Source organism: Octopus bimaculoides, chromosome 1 (assembly GCF_001194135.2).
Source record: "Octopus bimaculoides isolate UCB-OBI-ISO-001 chromosome 1, ASM119413v2, whole genome shotgun sequence".
NCBI lineage: Eukaryota > Metazoa > Mollusca > Cephalopoda > Octopoda > Octopodidae > Octopus > Octopus bimaculoides.
The window spans coordinates 182588626-182603928 of NC_068981.1; the positions used below are offsets into that span (position 1 = coordinate 182588626).

General features: G+C 36.7%; 1 protein-coding gene across 3 annotated transcripts in view; it reads right to left on the minus strand.

Moving 5' to 3' along the window:
* Positions 1-295: 295 nt before the first annotated feature.
* The window catches only part of LOC106884444 (polycomb protein suz12-A), a 98315-nt gene continuing 83307 nt past the window's right edge, over positions 296-15303 (minus strand). Inside the window, exons 12-17 of one of the 3 annotated variants that reach the window (XR_008265569.1) lie at positions 14098-14187; positions 12474-12579; positions 12121-12200; positions 11461-11672; positions 5600-5638; positions 2467-2546 (exon numbers count right to left, since the gene is read on the minus strand). Coding sequence is in view for 2 of the 3 variants with exons in the window: in XM_014935833.2 (XP_014791319.1) it covers positions 2345-2546; positions 5600-5638; positions 12121-12200; positions 12474-12579; positions 14098-14187 (517 nt within the window). In the remaining variant the exon portion in view is untranslated. Of the gene's footprint in view, positions 2547-5599; positions 5639-11460; positions 11673-12120; positions 12201-12473; positions 12580-14097; positions 14188-15303 lie in introns of all 3 variants that reach the window. The other 2 variants (XM_014935833.2, XM_014935834.2) reach the window with 2 other exon arrangements.

A 15303-nucleotide genomic window follows, 5' to 3' on the forward strand; every position in this document is an offset into this window, starting at 1 on the left:
GTGGAAAAGTGGATGTTAATACACATAAAATAAAAAAAAACAACAGAGCAAAGTCTATTTAGAAGGTATTTATTTAAAAAAGTATCTTAATTATTGTGAGTTCATTGGAAAAAAAAAAAAAAAAAAAAAAAAAAAAAAAGAAAGCTAGCAGCAGCAGAGAGTAAGAGAGCAAGGAAATAACAAAAACACAAACATACTTAAATGAATGTTTTCTATTAATTTACACCCACCAGCAAATTTTTCTTTTTTTTTTTATAAGTAATTTTGTTAAGATTTCAAATTTAATCTTTGTCTGTCAAAAAAAAAAAAAAAAAAAACCAAAAAAAAAACACTGCCACCAAACCATTGTAATTAAGACTATACTCTGTGTATAAACCTATTAGGTAAAATGGCACCTATTGTTCAAATAAGAACAATATTTATATATGAATCATTAAAACAAAATGTGTATGTGTTTTATCTTTTGGATATGTGCATATGGTCTTATATGTACAGCCTAGTTTGCATAGTTTTAGGTAGCATTAAAAGATATCTGGCAGTTAAATAATCTCCAATTTTCCTTTACCAAGATAGTATAATACAGACAACCCATGATCCAGAAGGCAACAGTAAACTATGAATGATTTTTCTTCTTTTTTCTGAAAAGGTGTGGCAGTTAGAACCAAGGAGGTTGTCAGTAGAAGTATCCGGGTTCCCTGAATACACTGGTGCATGGCTTAATGAGAGAGAGAGAGAAAGGGGAAGAGGAACATTGAGCAATTACAGTACATAGAGCATAGGCAAAGTCATGTCTGATTTTTATATTCCTGTTCTTGCTCAATGACAGTCTCCGTATATTTTTGGCAGTGAGTGATGTGCTAACAAAGATTGCTGCACGGAGTATATTTCAGAGAACTGGAGAGGAGATCTTGCACCATGCTTATCAGAAAGCTGGGCAAATAAATGCCCTATGAAGGAACCTTGCCATATGAACTGTCAGAGAAAGATGAGCAACTGTATGAAGTAGGCTTTCTAAAAAGGAGGAGAGAAAATAATCACTTTTTTAAAATTATATTTTAAATATCGAAACTACCATTATTTCATTTCCAAGATGACAACTACAATTTTTTTACCTGGTCAGCATCTCCAGCAGAGCCGAATTGTGTGTCTGAGTAGCAGAGGTGGTAAACATGGCGTTAAAATTTAGGAAAACAATTGAAGAATAGCAACAAAAGTTTTTAAAAAGAAAAAGCTTTCCAGTTTCTCTTTCCAAAAAAAAAAAAAAAAAAAAAAAAAAAAAAAAAAAAAAAAAAAGTTACAGAAATCTTTCATTCATATCAGAGAGAGAGAGAGAGAGTGTGTGTGTGTGTGTGTGGTGAGCAAGGTGAAAAGGAAAACGAAAGTAACAGTGTGGATGTATGACAGGAAGAGATATGAGGAGAAAGAAAAGGCAATACAGCACAAGGATGGGACAGAGCAAAAAGAGGAGGGGGAAAGGGAATGTAATGAGAGAGAGAGAGATGATGTGTATACTACTGAAAGCGATGAACTAAAGGGAAGATGATGAAAGAACGAAAGAGAGGAGGTTAAGAGAAAAAGCTGTCATTGCTTTAAAAAAAAAAAAAAAATTTAAATAAAATAAAATAAAAAGCACTTTTACACAACTAATCAACTTCATGCTTTTATTGACACAGTTTCTGGTATTTTTCTGAAAATATATTAAAGTATCAAGCACATATATTTCATTGTCCAAGAGGAGAGAGAAAGAGAATGTGTGTGAGTGTGTGTTTTGGTGGATGCATGTGCAAATTTACGAAAATCATAAAGCAAACTCTGCTACCTAATGGTTATAGTTTGTTTCACGTCGAAACACTCCTACATGGCAGCTCATCTCTCCCTCCCTCCCTCTTTCTTTCTTTCCTTCACACATGCGCGTGCATACGCACGCACGCACACACACACACATTTCAGGTGGCAGAAAGACGAGATGGCTAAATATCAAATTTAAGAGATGCTTGATGTGAAGAATGGAATGAAAAGGAACGAGTTCTTTTCAGATTATTATTAGTAGTAGTATAATCTTTATACTTATTCTTTTTGGAATGGACACTGTTGCATGCAGTTTCTCAAATGCAAGCAGCAGATGTATTTGTGAAGTGGTGGTGGTGGTGGTTGTAAATAATGCCTGGCAGTAGAGGATATGGCAATGATGTGTTAGGATGGTTAATAATGAATCTTCAACTATAAAAGTTAAGAAGTGCTTTATGATGAAGTGGCAGTGGTCAGCAAAAGGCTTTCAACTGATTTAAGCCCTTTCTTTTCGTCTGTTTCTTGTTTATTTCAGGTGTTCCGTGGTCGTCATCGTTCAATACATACCCAGTTCTTCTTTTAAGTTTTCCAACACACTCATTGTGCGCTGCACCACCTCTGGTCCAATTAGGCTAAAATCAAACAAATTCACCATGTGGAGCATGAAATTGCGAGTTAAGTTCTTTCTGATGATTGCTTCTCCATGTTCTTCCATAAATGTCATGCAAGCTGTTGGTATTTGACAATCAGCAATGTAACTAGAAGAAATGGAGAAATAGAAATGCTCAGTGGGAATTAATTAAGACGCAAAAGAAACAAACACACACGTGGAATTAATGCTTGTAGATCTTGTTGCCTTTATAATAGTCAGAAGAAAGGAGAGGCTGCATCTGACCATTTACTGGCTGTCTCAAACAAGCGAGATTGATGAGGATTAATGTTCAGCATGTTGGGAAAATGTAAAAAGAGAGAGTGTGTCACAGTGGTGAGAGAGGTAGGTAGAGAGGTGAAACATGTGTGGAAGAGCAATATAGTGAGAAAGGATGATGGAGTGATTGAATATGGACAGATCAAATGGCAATTATTTGTTACACAACATGGTACAGTAGTAAGGTAAGTGAGCGATAGATGAGAGGGTAATGAATGGGGCAAATATCATCGAGTCTTGACAGCAATACAATAGGCAAGAGACTCCATGCAGATATATTAAATATCTCAATGATCACCACCACCATTTCAATGTCCATTCTGGTCATGCATGCTCTGGTAGATGGAATTTGCCCACCACTGCCTGTTGCCACTCGTCACAATCCTTTGTCATCTTGAAGTTCAATAACTTGAGATCAGTATTCACCATTTTGTCCCATATCTTCCTCAATCTCCCTCTTCCATAGCTTCCAACCACTTTAAGCACTTGGCTCTTTTTGTTTTTTTATACAAGCGATATCATTCATATGCATTACATGCCCACACCATTAAATCCTCTCAGCACATTTCTGCTGTGTTGGTCATGCACACCAGCATTACACATCCAACAGCACAAGCTTGCCTAATTTTCCATATTCAAAGCCCATATCTTGCTATCATGCAACATTTCATTTCAGACTCAAGCACCATACAATCTGCTCTTTATTTTGAGAGAAAGAGAGAAACCTTTGTTATTAGCAGTGGAAACAGCACCCTGAGCTTTTTCTTTGACTACTATGCTTTCAAAGCCCCCATCTCCACCACTGATTAAGTTTCCCCAGTAACAAAAGATAATCAACTACTTCTGAGAATTTGAAGAAATTTATTCTGACAGCTAACTGCCCCTTTGCACATGCCAAATATGAAGCCCCGTTTCTCTGCCAGCCTGCTTTCAATCCCACTACATCTCTTGTGTATCTGTAGGTTACACTGAGAATTCCTAGCTACACCTTTTCTGCATATTGAGTACAGTCACTTCCGTCAAGGTAAAAGAGACTTTGTTCTCTTCCTTACTAAAACTCAAGTCTTTTCCCCAGTTTAATTTGAGGTCTTTCAATTCCAAGCTTTGCTTCTCTGCAAGGAATTTCTTCTCTAAATCTGCAGCAGATTCTGCGATAAGAACTAAGTTCACAAGAAATCTTACATATAGAGGATAATGTTAACTCCTTCTATGGCTGGAGGACTATAATGAATTCAATAGAGCAGACTAAACTCAATGGTAACTGTACTTCTTTACATGGCTTGTAATTCTCTTACAACCCATTTATCTACCCCTAGTTTTTTTTGTTTTTTTTTAGTGAATACCAGATTACTGGCTATATGGGTTCACTCCTATCAAAGTACTTCTTTAGTTGTTTTCATCGAGCATAAATGATGCCTCCTACCAACACAACGCCAGACTATATCCCTTGTAGGCTAAATCTGTTCCTAATCAATTTAAGTCATATGCTATTCAATAAGCTACTTATTCATTGTTTTTATATAAAAATGCAATGTTCTTGAAATATTCTTATTATTATTTGCTTTAACCAAAATACTGAAACAATAAACAATCAACATGTTCTGCTGTATTAGCTAGAAATTAGTTCTGACATTTGATATCATGCAGCAGTTCGGTATAGTCTTCTGTTTCAACTTTCTCAATTTTACTTAAAAATAAATGTGCTTAAATTGTTTATGAATGTACAATACACATTTAGAACATTCTCAACATAGCATTTGCCTCAATTACATAAAGGTACTCAATGTCCATAACAAGTGTTGTTTACATGTTACTGATTGAGTAGACATTGTTAAATGAAGAAGCAGTTTAAAGATATTTCAAAAATAATAAAACAATGGAGATTAATGATTGATGGATGACTGACTAATGAAACATATAATATTGTAATAGTAATGTTTCATAACCATTTGAGTGATTGAGATATTAATGAAAACTCAGCTATGTGGAGTGTGACAAGAAGTGATCTTCATGGAACCACCTTTTTTTTTTCTTCTTCTTCTTCTTCTTCTTCTTCTCCAAGCCACTGAATGCAACCAAATTTGTAAGCATGATGCTCAAGTTCAGAGGAAAGGAAAACAGGATGTTATTCATAATTTTTCCCTACAGCTAACAACATAACTGAAGTAAAATGGCTCGAAAGAGTAAGATTACACTACTAAGGTATCTGAGAGGTCAAACCTTTGGCTTTCATTGCATGCTCTCAAGGTTTGATAACAGGGCCCAGAGAGGTAAAAAAATAACAAAATCAAAAGCGACTAAGCTTAAAACTTAAAATTATTTGAATATTTATGCAATTCTGTTATTGGTTTCAGTTAAGGGTTCTGGCCATGCTGGGGCACTGCCATCTGGGGATATTTTCCCCAAAAAAATTTTCTGTACTTTCAATAATAGTGCTTTATCTCAGTTTGGACAAGTTTCTTAGAAAGTGAGAAAGAAATAGAGAGAGTGAGTCAGATGCAAATATATTAGGTTAATTTTAAAATACTTTATTTTAAATAGTTAGGGGTCAAAGTCGTGCTTCCAACTGGATACCTGCAACAGGTTAGAAACTAAAGCAGGGCTTTAAAAAGCCTGACTTACCATTTATCTAATTAAAATATTTGTCAATATCAGAGTTAATGCAACACTCTGTTAAAGTGAGCAATGTACCATTGTGATTGGTAAAAAATCAAAAAAAAAAAAATATATAATATACTTATTGATGGACATTTCCACTCATCACGAGCATGTCAGCATAAATTAGCATGTCAGCATAAATTGTGGAGCGAGTGGATTAATGTCTTGGCAACTCTATGCTTCGTTTTAAACACTTAAAAATACTTGTATGAATTTTTCTTTTACCTATTCGATGAATAAGCTCCATTTTCCTTGCCTCTTCTCCTAAAAGAAAATAAATAAAAACAAAAAAAAATATTAAAAATGATGGAGCATGGATAATAAATTTATGAACTAAAAAAGTTCTCTATGTAAAGGAACCTTTCACAGAGAAAGTAACTGTGTTATTTTGCAAACACAACTATCGAGACTTTCCAAAATCTCATCATCAGGTTTGTTTTCTTTTCAACTGAATTTATTTCATTACATATTAGTCGGAACTGTGTCTTCGGCCTAGTTGTTGCTCTCTTCTACATTTCAGCTGTGTATGTTCCAGCCTTCATCAGGTATCTTGTGACTCACATGGGATTGAACTCAACTTCTGGGTGACTGCACTGCATCAACTAGCTCCTCGTTCCATTATGCTATACCCATAGTGCAGTGCAGTCACTTAGACGTTTTGAGTTCAGTCCCAGGCAAGGCTGGATCATAAACAGCTGAAATGTAATGAAAGCAACAATCAAAATGAGAAAACCACCAACTAATTACGTAATATAAAAATTCATTTCAGAAATACTGAAATGAATCTATTTATTTTACATATCACAGGCATGGCTGTGTGGTTAAGAAGCTTGCTTCTTAATCATATGGTCTTGGGTTCAGTCCCACTGTACAGCACCTTAGGCAAATGTCTTCTACTGTAGCTGTGGGCTGACCAAAGCCTTGTGAGTGGATTTGGTAAAAATCAAGGTTGTTTGTATCCAGTCTTCTGTGAAGAACATGCCTGGCCATGGAGAAATTTTACCTTGCTTGGAAACACATGAGGGTTGGCAAAAGAAGTGCATCCAGCTGTAGAAAATCTGCCTGAACAAATTTTGTCTGACCCATGCAAGCATGGAAAAGTAGATGTTAAATGAAGAAGATGATTTCATGTTAGCTGTACACATTATAATATAGTTAAATACTGTAAAGTGGTTGGTGATAGAAAAGGTACCCTGCTGTAAAAAAAAAAACATGCCAAAAACTTTGACACACACAACAAAGGTAACTCATTTTCTCTGAAGAAAGACCGTGACGAGTGACAAAACACTGTGACCTACCCGAACCAAGCCAGCATGGAAAAGCAGATATAGAATCATGATGATGACTATTATATGATCATAAAGCATGAAAATAGGTTTATAATTCAAGGTAGAAATGATTCTACATGAGAAATTGTAAAACACAAAAAATACTTAACTGTTAATGATTAGGATTTAATAAAAATATGACATGTTAATTACCGATTTCAAAAATTAAGGGGAAAAAAACAAAAAAAAAACTTTGTTGAAATATTCAGGAAACTGGCTGGCATAAAATCACTATAACCCTTTAGCATTTAAACCGGCCATATCTGGCTCAAATATTCTATTTGCTTTATGTTTGAACAAGCAGTTCTGACTTCTCATACCTACACTACAATGTCATTCTAAAAATATACAATCACATCATTGAAATTTCGAAGCTGCAAGATGATACAGGATTAATCCAAGCGTTACATTTGACAGAATAGTCTAAATACTAAAGGGTTAATGATCAATGCCTGCTACACATGTAATAAATAGATTCGTTAAATATCATTTTTAAGCTAAGTTTAATTATTAGACCATTACTTTTAGCTTTGTCTGCCAGTTACTTAAGGGAATGTACACAAAATTTAAGACAACAAAAATAAAAAGTGACCAGTGCCTTTTGATTGCTTAAATTCACTAATGCAATAGCATTTGTTTGTGTTTGTTTACAACAAAATGTATTATTACAAGAGGTATTCAAATTGTTGTTGTTGACACTCCATCGCCTACGACGTTGAGGGTTCCAGTCGATCTGATCAACAGAACAGCCTGCTCCTGATATTAACGTGCAAGTGGCTGAGCACTCCACAGACACGTGTACCCTTAACGTAGTTCTCGGAGGCATTCAGCATGACACAGAGTGGGACAAGGCTGATCCTTTGAATTACAGGCACAACAAAAACAGGAAGAAAGAGTGAGAGAAAGTTTTGGTGGATGAGTACAGCAGGGTTCGCCACCATCCCCTGCCGGAGCCTCGTGAAGCTTTAGGTGTTTTCGCTCAATAAACACTCACAGCGCCCGGTCTGGGAATTGAAACCGCGATCCTATGACCGCAAGTCCGCTGCCCTAACCACTGGGCCTCCACCACAAGAGGTATTCAAGTACAATGTAGCAAATACAGTGAACAATGATAGAGTTGAAGAATTGTTTACATAAAACTGGGGGGAGATAAGTTAAATACATACGAGGTCTGATCAATAAGTATCCGGACTGTTGCCATAGTAACGAAGCTAAAGCATGAAGAGTGAAGCTGCTTGGCAAAGATTGACCTTGAACTCTGCTGCACATGCGCACTAAATGTTCATGTTTTAGCTCATTTCTGCTGTTTACAGCAGTGCTTGGAAGGAAGGTGTGAAGCATGTGATCATCACATTGACCATGACAGAGAAAGTTGTCATGGTGATACCTGCTCAGAGGCCTACGCAAAGTTGCATAAAATATATGGAGAAGAGTGTATAGGCCACACACAAGTATACAAGTGGTTCAGACATTTTCAAGATGGCCACATAAATGTTGATATTGACAAACGTTCTGGGAGACCTGCAACCAGCAGAACTGAGAAAAACATCGCAGATGCGCATGAAGCTGTTTGGGGAAATTGTCGAATCACCATCCGTGAGTTATCAGAAGATGTGCAGATTAGTTACGGTTCAGTTTCAGTCCATTATCACTGAAGATTCGGGGATGAGACATGTGGCTGCCAAGTTTGTGCCAAAACTGCTTTCAGCTGACCAAAAAGACACTCGGGTTTCAGCTGCACAAGATCTTGATTGTGTCAAGAACAATGAAAACTTTTTGAAAACTTTGTGTAGGCTTCTGAGCAGGTATTGCCAAGCTTTTGGCAAAATTTGATGCAAATTCTCTGCTCAACTTTCTCTGTCATCACACGCTACACACCTTCCTTCCAAGCACTGCTGTAAACAGCAGAAGTAAGCTAGAACATTAAAACTTAGTGCGCACGCACAGCAGAGTTCAAGGTCAATCTGTGTCAAACGGCTTCACTCTGCATGCTTTAGTTTTGTTACTATGGCAACAGTCCAGATACTTATTGATTAGACCACGTATATCAATCACAGAAAATAATGAGAAAACAAAATCAATAATTGACGTTTCACGATAGTTACTTCTATGTTTAGACTTTACAGAAACCAGGACACAGAAAAAGAAAACATTTCATTAAGAACTGTGAAGAATAAAATTAAGCAGGATTGATGAAAGAAAAGAAGGAAACTGTTGAGATATTCCATTCATTCACGTAATCATCACAAGATTGAAGGAAATTAAGGCTAATATTAGATGTAAAAATATTTACAGTAACTTATAAGGTTTATAGGTGCAGATGTTGTTGTGTGGAGAGGAGTTTGGTTCCTAATTTCATGGTTCTGGGTTCAGTCCCACTGTGTGGTACCTTAGGCAAGTGCCTTCATCTATAACCCTCAAGCTGACCAAAACCACGAGTAGATTCATCAGCTGAGAACTAAAAGAAGCCTGTTATATACAAACACATTCTCGTGTCTCCTTGTCTTGGCATCAGATGATAGTTGTAAATGAGCATCACTGCCATACAAGCAGTGTCATTCCTTTCCAATATTCTGCTAGAACATGTCCAGCCATGGGGAAACATTACTTTTGCTTGGAAAACAAGTGAGGATTGGCAACAGGAAGGGCATCCTACCTAAATAAACTCAGTGTAACTCATACAAGCATGGAAAAGTAGGTGTTAAAATGACGATAATGATGAGAAACATCATTTATCTATTTTTACTGACAGTTCATGCACAGGTGTAACAAAAGGATAAAATCCCTTCCCAAGTCATATAGGCTCATATAAGATCGGTTTCCCAGATTTTGTAACATATTTATTCCCCTCTGGATGAGATGCTGGTCTGTCACAAGATTACTCATTTTTGTCAGCTGAATGGACTGAAGCAACGTGAAAAGAAGTATTTTGCTCAAGAACACAAAGCATTGTCCAGTCCAGGAATTGAAACCACAATCTTATGATCATGAGTCCAACACCCCAACCACAAAACCATGTGCCTTCACACAGATATAATACTGATATAAAAACATATTTCCAGAGTTGTTCTAAACATATGCCTAGCCTTTAGTCTAGAGCATTGACTGCACAACCCATGTGTGGTGTAGTGACAGAAGGTGAAGTTACTGATAAATGCATTACACCACAAACAAATATTACTTGCAGTCCCTTGATGAAAAAATTACCATTTGATGTAAGGAGTCTCTAATCAGTTTTGTAATGGCTTCAGATATATTCTTGAAGTTGTCAATATAGAGTAACTAACAAAGATACTTCTTAACAAAGATGAAGTTTAGCCTTGACACTAGATGCATGCCAACCTCCACTTTAAGCTTAGAGCCAAACACAAAATTTATGTATCTATGAATATTGCTTACACAAATTTGTAAATTTTTTAGATGAATTTTGGATTAGGGTCCTTGTTTTTGTTGTTATAGCCAGAATATTTTGGGTAGAGTGGCCTCCAACCTTCTTCAGGTATGTCACCCCAACCCATGTTATTACAGATCAATCAGTGATAAGCATAACATGGATCACAATTGAGTGTAGCATGTAATACTGGATCAGTGATGAATGAATCAGTGATAAACAAGGTTTCATGTACTAAATATACAAAAACACTTATCTTATTATTAAGAGAAGCAAAGAGTGGAAGCAAGCATTTAGCTGTGTTATTTTACATTTTACCAAAGCTGGCTCTCATAATTTGAAAGATGATAAAATACACGTCTCACTCTGTCATGTATTCAACTCAAGCAAGAAATACATATTTCAAAAAATTCTGAAATAGAAATTTTTACTAGCTCTTCTGAATTCAAAAACCTTTATGTCCTATCCAAAATACAACAGCAACAAAAAGTGATGAAATAATAAAGAGGCATTGACATTTTTGAAGTTATATGAGTGGATGCCCTTCCTAATGCCAACCATTTCACAGTAAAATGCACCCAGTATATTCTAATAAGTGGTTGGCATTATGAAGGACTCCTAGCCACAGAAACCATGCCAAAGCAGACACTGCAGTTTGATACAGTGTTCTGGCTTACCAGCTCCTACCAAACTGTCCAACCCATGCCAGTATGGAAAATAGGTGTTACATCATGATGATGAAAAGGCAGAGGATTTAGTATCCAGCCCCCTCTCCACCTCAATCACTCGAATCTGTTTCTCCCTCACCTCATCATGTTCTGGCTTTGTACTTCCCCTTACTCCATCTTGTCTTCTACCCACACTATAACCATTTCCCCTTACACCTTGTTACCTTAATCCCTTATCCCTTTAATGTGCTCTTGCTTTGTTCCCCTCTACTCATCCTGTTGGTTATGTTACCCAGAATGAGCAACGAGGACTCCTCTGTCTTGCTGAGTACAAGGCAACTTCATTAGTGCTGGTGCCATGAGAAAATGCAACCAGAACAACCAACACAGTGGTTGGTGAAAGAGCAGATACAGAGGACCATTTAGTCTTGGCCTCTCTTAAGCTGCTGCTATGATAGATAATACACCACCTACACCCTGTAAACTGGTTGGTGTTAGGAAGAGTAACATGCCAAAAATAGAACACACAAAGGAAACGCAATCCCCTGACCCATCCAGCAGAGGAGCAACTCCAAATAAGACCTAACTCAGGCAGGGGCAATCCATCCAACTCATACCAGAAAGGTAGATAAAATGAACATAAAATGGTGATGATGATGATGGTGATATCAGAGGTTTAGTGATAATAGATTAACTCACATGTGTGGTCTGCCACAAAGTTCAGTCCTTGCTGTGATGAGGTGGTTTGAGTGCCTCTGTGACCCTGAGAGCTATGTCAGTAGAGTACAAGCTCCTGATAGGGTCTTGCATGCTGGACAGGTCAAAGGATAGAGTCCAGACTAATATGGACCACCTCTGTCCAGAAGTAAAAATGGATTTGCGTAGGGTCAGCATAGGGCCAACACCCCTACCTAGAAAAAAAGCAAAGTTACAGAAGCATCGATGACAATTCAAAACCAACAAGACCTGGGAGAGGGAAAGGCCGTCCCTCAGGGAAGCAGGATGCTGAGGCAGAGATAAAAAAAAAGAAGCAAGGATCCAACTGGAGAGAAGCAGAAAAGGACAGCCAAGTGTTGAGAACAGTGGTGAAAAGCCATTGGCAGCATCTGTTCCATGGAGAGTGGAAGGCTTAAGTAGTAAGTGGCACATGTGAGGTGCAAATAAGGACTGTAACTCCAGCCTGGAATTGAAACTGAAGCAGAGAACTCAGTTCATTGAATACTCACTATTAATCTCCCCACAAACACACAAACATGCATTCAGGTCAGATAAGTATTAGTTGCAGGCATTAGAGAGCAGTTAACAAATATAGTGAAAGTAAAAAGGACTGAGCTGATACTGTGTTAACAATTTGCTTACTTGTTTTTCATAATGTGCAGATTCCACAACTTCATTAATTCTTTTTCACCCTCATTTACGTCTGTGAACTCATCAATCATCTACAGAAAGAAAATAGATAGTAACCAATACAACTATAATGAACTTAATTACAGAGTTGCTATAATCAAATAATTTAAATATAATTTTCTCTTTTTAATATCAAAACACCTGAGTAGTACTTCAGTGGAAAGGGATTTTTTTTCTGCAAAATCCATTTTGAAAATTGAAAGAAATTTAACAGCTTGTATTAATTACAAAAATATATCTGATGAAGTTAAAAAAAAAACATTAAATTGTAATTGAATTATATATGTAAATAGATACCAACTTACATTTATTGTTTTCTGTCTTAACCACTCTGGATCATTTTCATCTTCACTATCAATATCAATTTCCTGAGGTCTAATTGGCTGACATGTGACAGTATGGTAGTAAAGTCTGCAAATAAACACCAACAGTGACAACAAAAACGTTCATGGTGAAGATTAGAGTCTGATAAAGGGCACAAGTATAAGGATTAAAAATGAAGTACCAAATTTGATAGCGTATAAGACACACATTTTAACAAAAAAAAAACTAGGACCCATATGGGTCTTCTATCAACTCATTTTGTCCATGACATTCACTTTTCCTTGAATATGCGCTACTGATATAGGGGTACATCTAATACCTTCTGTATATGAGACATTCCAATGAATAGAAGAGAAAAGCTCAATATCACTCTTGCCATAAAAAATGTAGTGAACCAATAGTATATGGCCTATTAGAAATCATGTTCATATATTGCAAGTGAGAATGCATGGCCTAATGGTTAGGGTGTTGCACTCACAATCACAAGGTCGTGGTTTCAATTCCTGGACTGGGTGGTGCATTGTGTTCTTGAGCAAAACACTTCATCATGTTGCTCTGCAAATAACATCGACATGTGATACAGTGTTCTCCTGTAAGCACCAGGCTTACAGGGAACAAGTCCAAGAGTTGATTTCTTCAAGTAAAGGGTGGTGCTCCAGCATGGCCACCGTCAAATGACTGAAACATGTAAAAGAATGCCGAAAGAACGTTCCATACCACTAAACCAAGAAGGTTTCAAGGCTAAATAGTAATTCTGTTAACATTTGTGTAACTGAGATGTTTTGGTTGGATTATACAGTAATGGGTTTTACACTTCTTTCTATATTTTCTAACTGTCATGACAGAAACATTTTTCATGGCACCAGCACAATTTACAGATGCTTACATTTTTTATGTTTTCCATGAATTTTTCACAGGTCCAGCTAGTAATTATGATTTTTATTAAGACAACGAGCTGGCAGAATCGTTGGCATGCCAAGCAAAATGTTTAACGGTATTTCGCCTGTCATTACGTTCTGAGTTCAAATTCCACTGAGGTTGACTTGGTCTTTCATCCTTTTGGGATCGATGAAGAAGTACCAGTCGAGTACTGGGGTCGATGTAATCGACTATCCCCACTCCCCTCAAATAAGTTTCAGGCTTTGTGCCCGTACTAGAAAGGATTACTACTACTGCTACTACTACACAGCCACTACAGTTTGAAATTCAAAATTGCAATTGTTACTCTCTTTTTACTCTTACTTGTTTCAGTCATTTGACTGCAGCCATGCTGGAGCACTACCTTTAGTTGAGCAAATCGACCCCAGGACTTATTCTTTGTAAGTCTAGTACTTATTCTATCGCATTCTTTTGCCGAACCGCTAAATTACGGGGACGTAAACACACCAGCATCAGTTGTCAAGCGATGTTGGAATCATGTGGTTAGTAAGCAAGCTACTTACAACACAGCCACTCCTGCGCCTATGTTTATTTTTATTTAAATAATTGCACAGTTATTTTTAGAGGAAATATGGGCACAGATCTATTTGATTGTGAGTTTATACACATGTATACACAGTAAAAGAGAGAAATGCATCTGATGGAAAAAAAAAACAAAACACTTACCGATTGTGTCCCTGAATAAACTGTCGGTTGATTTGGTTATCTGTTTCTGGTTCCATAAATTCGGACAATAAAGGATCAGGGCGTTTTGGTCTGGATGGTGGTGGGGAAAAAAAAATTGTTTTATATATATCTCAGTTATTCTTTCCATTCACTTACTTCACATAAACATTGGTGTGTGTATGTACACCCACACAGTCTAAATTGTTTCCTACACAAGATCTTAAAAATAGGTATTTTTAAGGGTTTTTTTTAATGGCATTTTGTATTTTTTTTTAAACAATCATTTGGTCATTCTCAAGAAGATGGAATGGTTCGTTGGTGGAACAATCATTCAACTAAAGCGGTGGAGCATTTAAAGATACTCTCCTTACGGGTCCATTAGAAGGACATAGCTGACTCCCTCGGATGTGCAATTTTAACAATGCGCTGAAGACTGCCAGGAAGAAACCTAGCAAAACAGAACTGAAGGGAGCTCACCAGTGTAATTAAGGAAAAGGGTGCAACATTACTAAAACACAAATGCTACTCCACTCAACAAATGCTAAGGACAAGAAAGAAGGCCCAGTAAAAAACCAGGCGTCTTGCAATAGATTAACAGTTACAACTGTCAAAATAATCAGTACATTTGAACAGTGGCAATGTTTTCAAATATAACTACAATTCAACTATAACTAGAAGAGTATTGGGGATCTGTCATGGCAACAATCAAGCAAACACACACATATATATAAAAAAAAAATGGAACGTTATGAAATATTTGCTTTGAATTCAACCTAACATAACTCATCTCTTATTCTTTTACTATGTTATTTTAAAATACTTTAACCCTTTCGTTACTAACGTGGCCGTCCAAAAACTTTTTTGGTTCATAAGACCAGCCCGGCCGAGAGCACCCATTGTTATTTAAATGTATATTTGAACCCAAATCTCGTTAGTACATTCGTTAAAACACCTGATTTCACTTTGCAAACAGTTGAGTTATTGTCTCCGACATTGTTTGGCGTGATATTTGAACTCAGTGAATTTTGGAAGATTTTTTTTTTCCACATTTTTTTCAACTTTGAAGATGGAGAGGAGTTTCATGCTATCAAGCAGTGATTCCGAATTTGAAGGTTTTTCAACAGAAGATATGGAGATATCGAAGAAAAGAATGAATGAGCTACAAAAGCACGTGGTGAACAATAATGAATCGGATATTTCTGTATC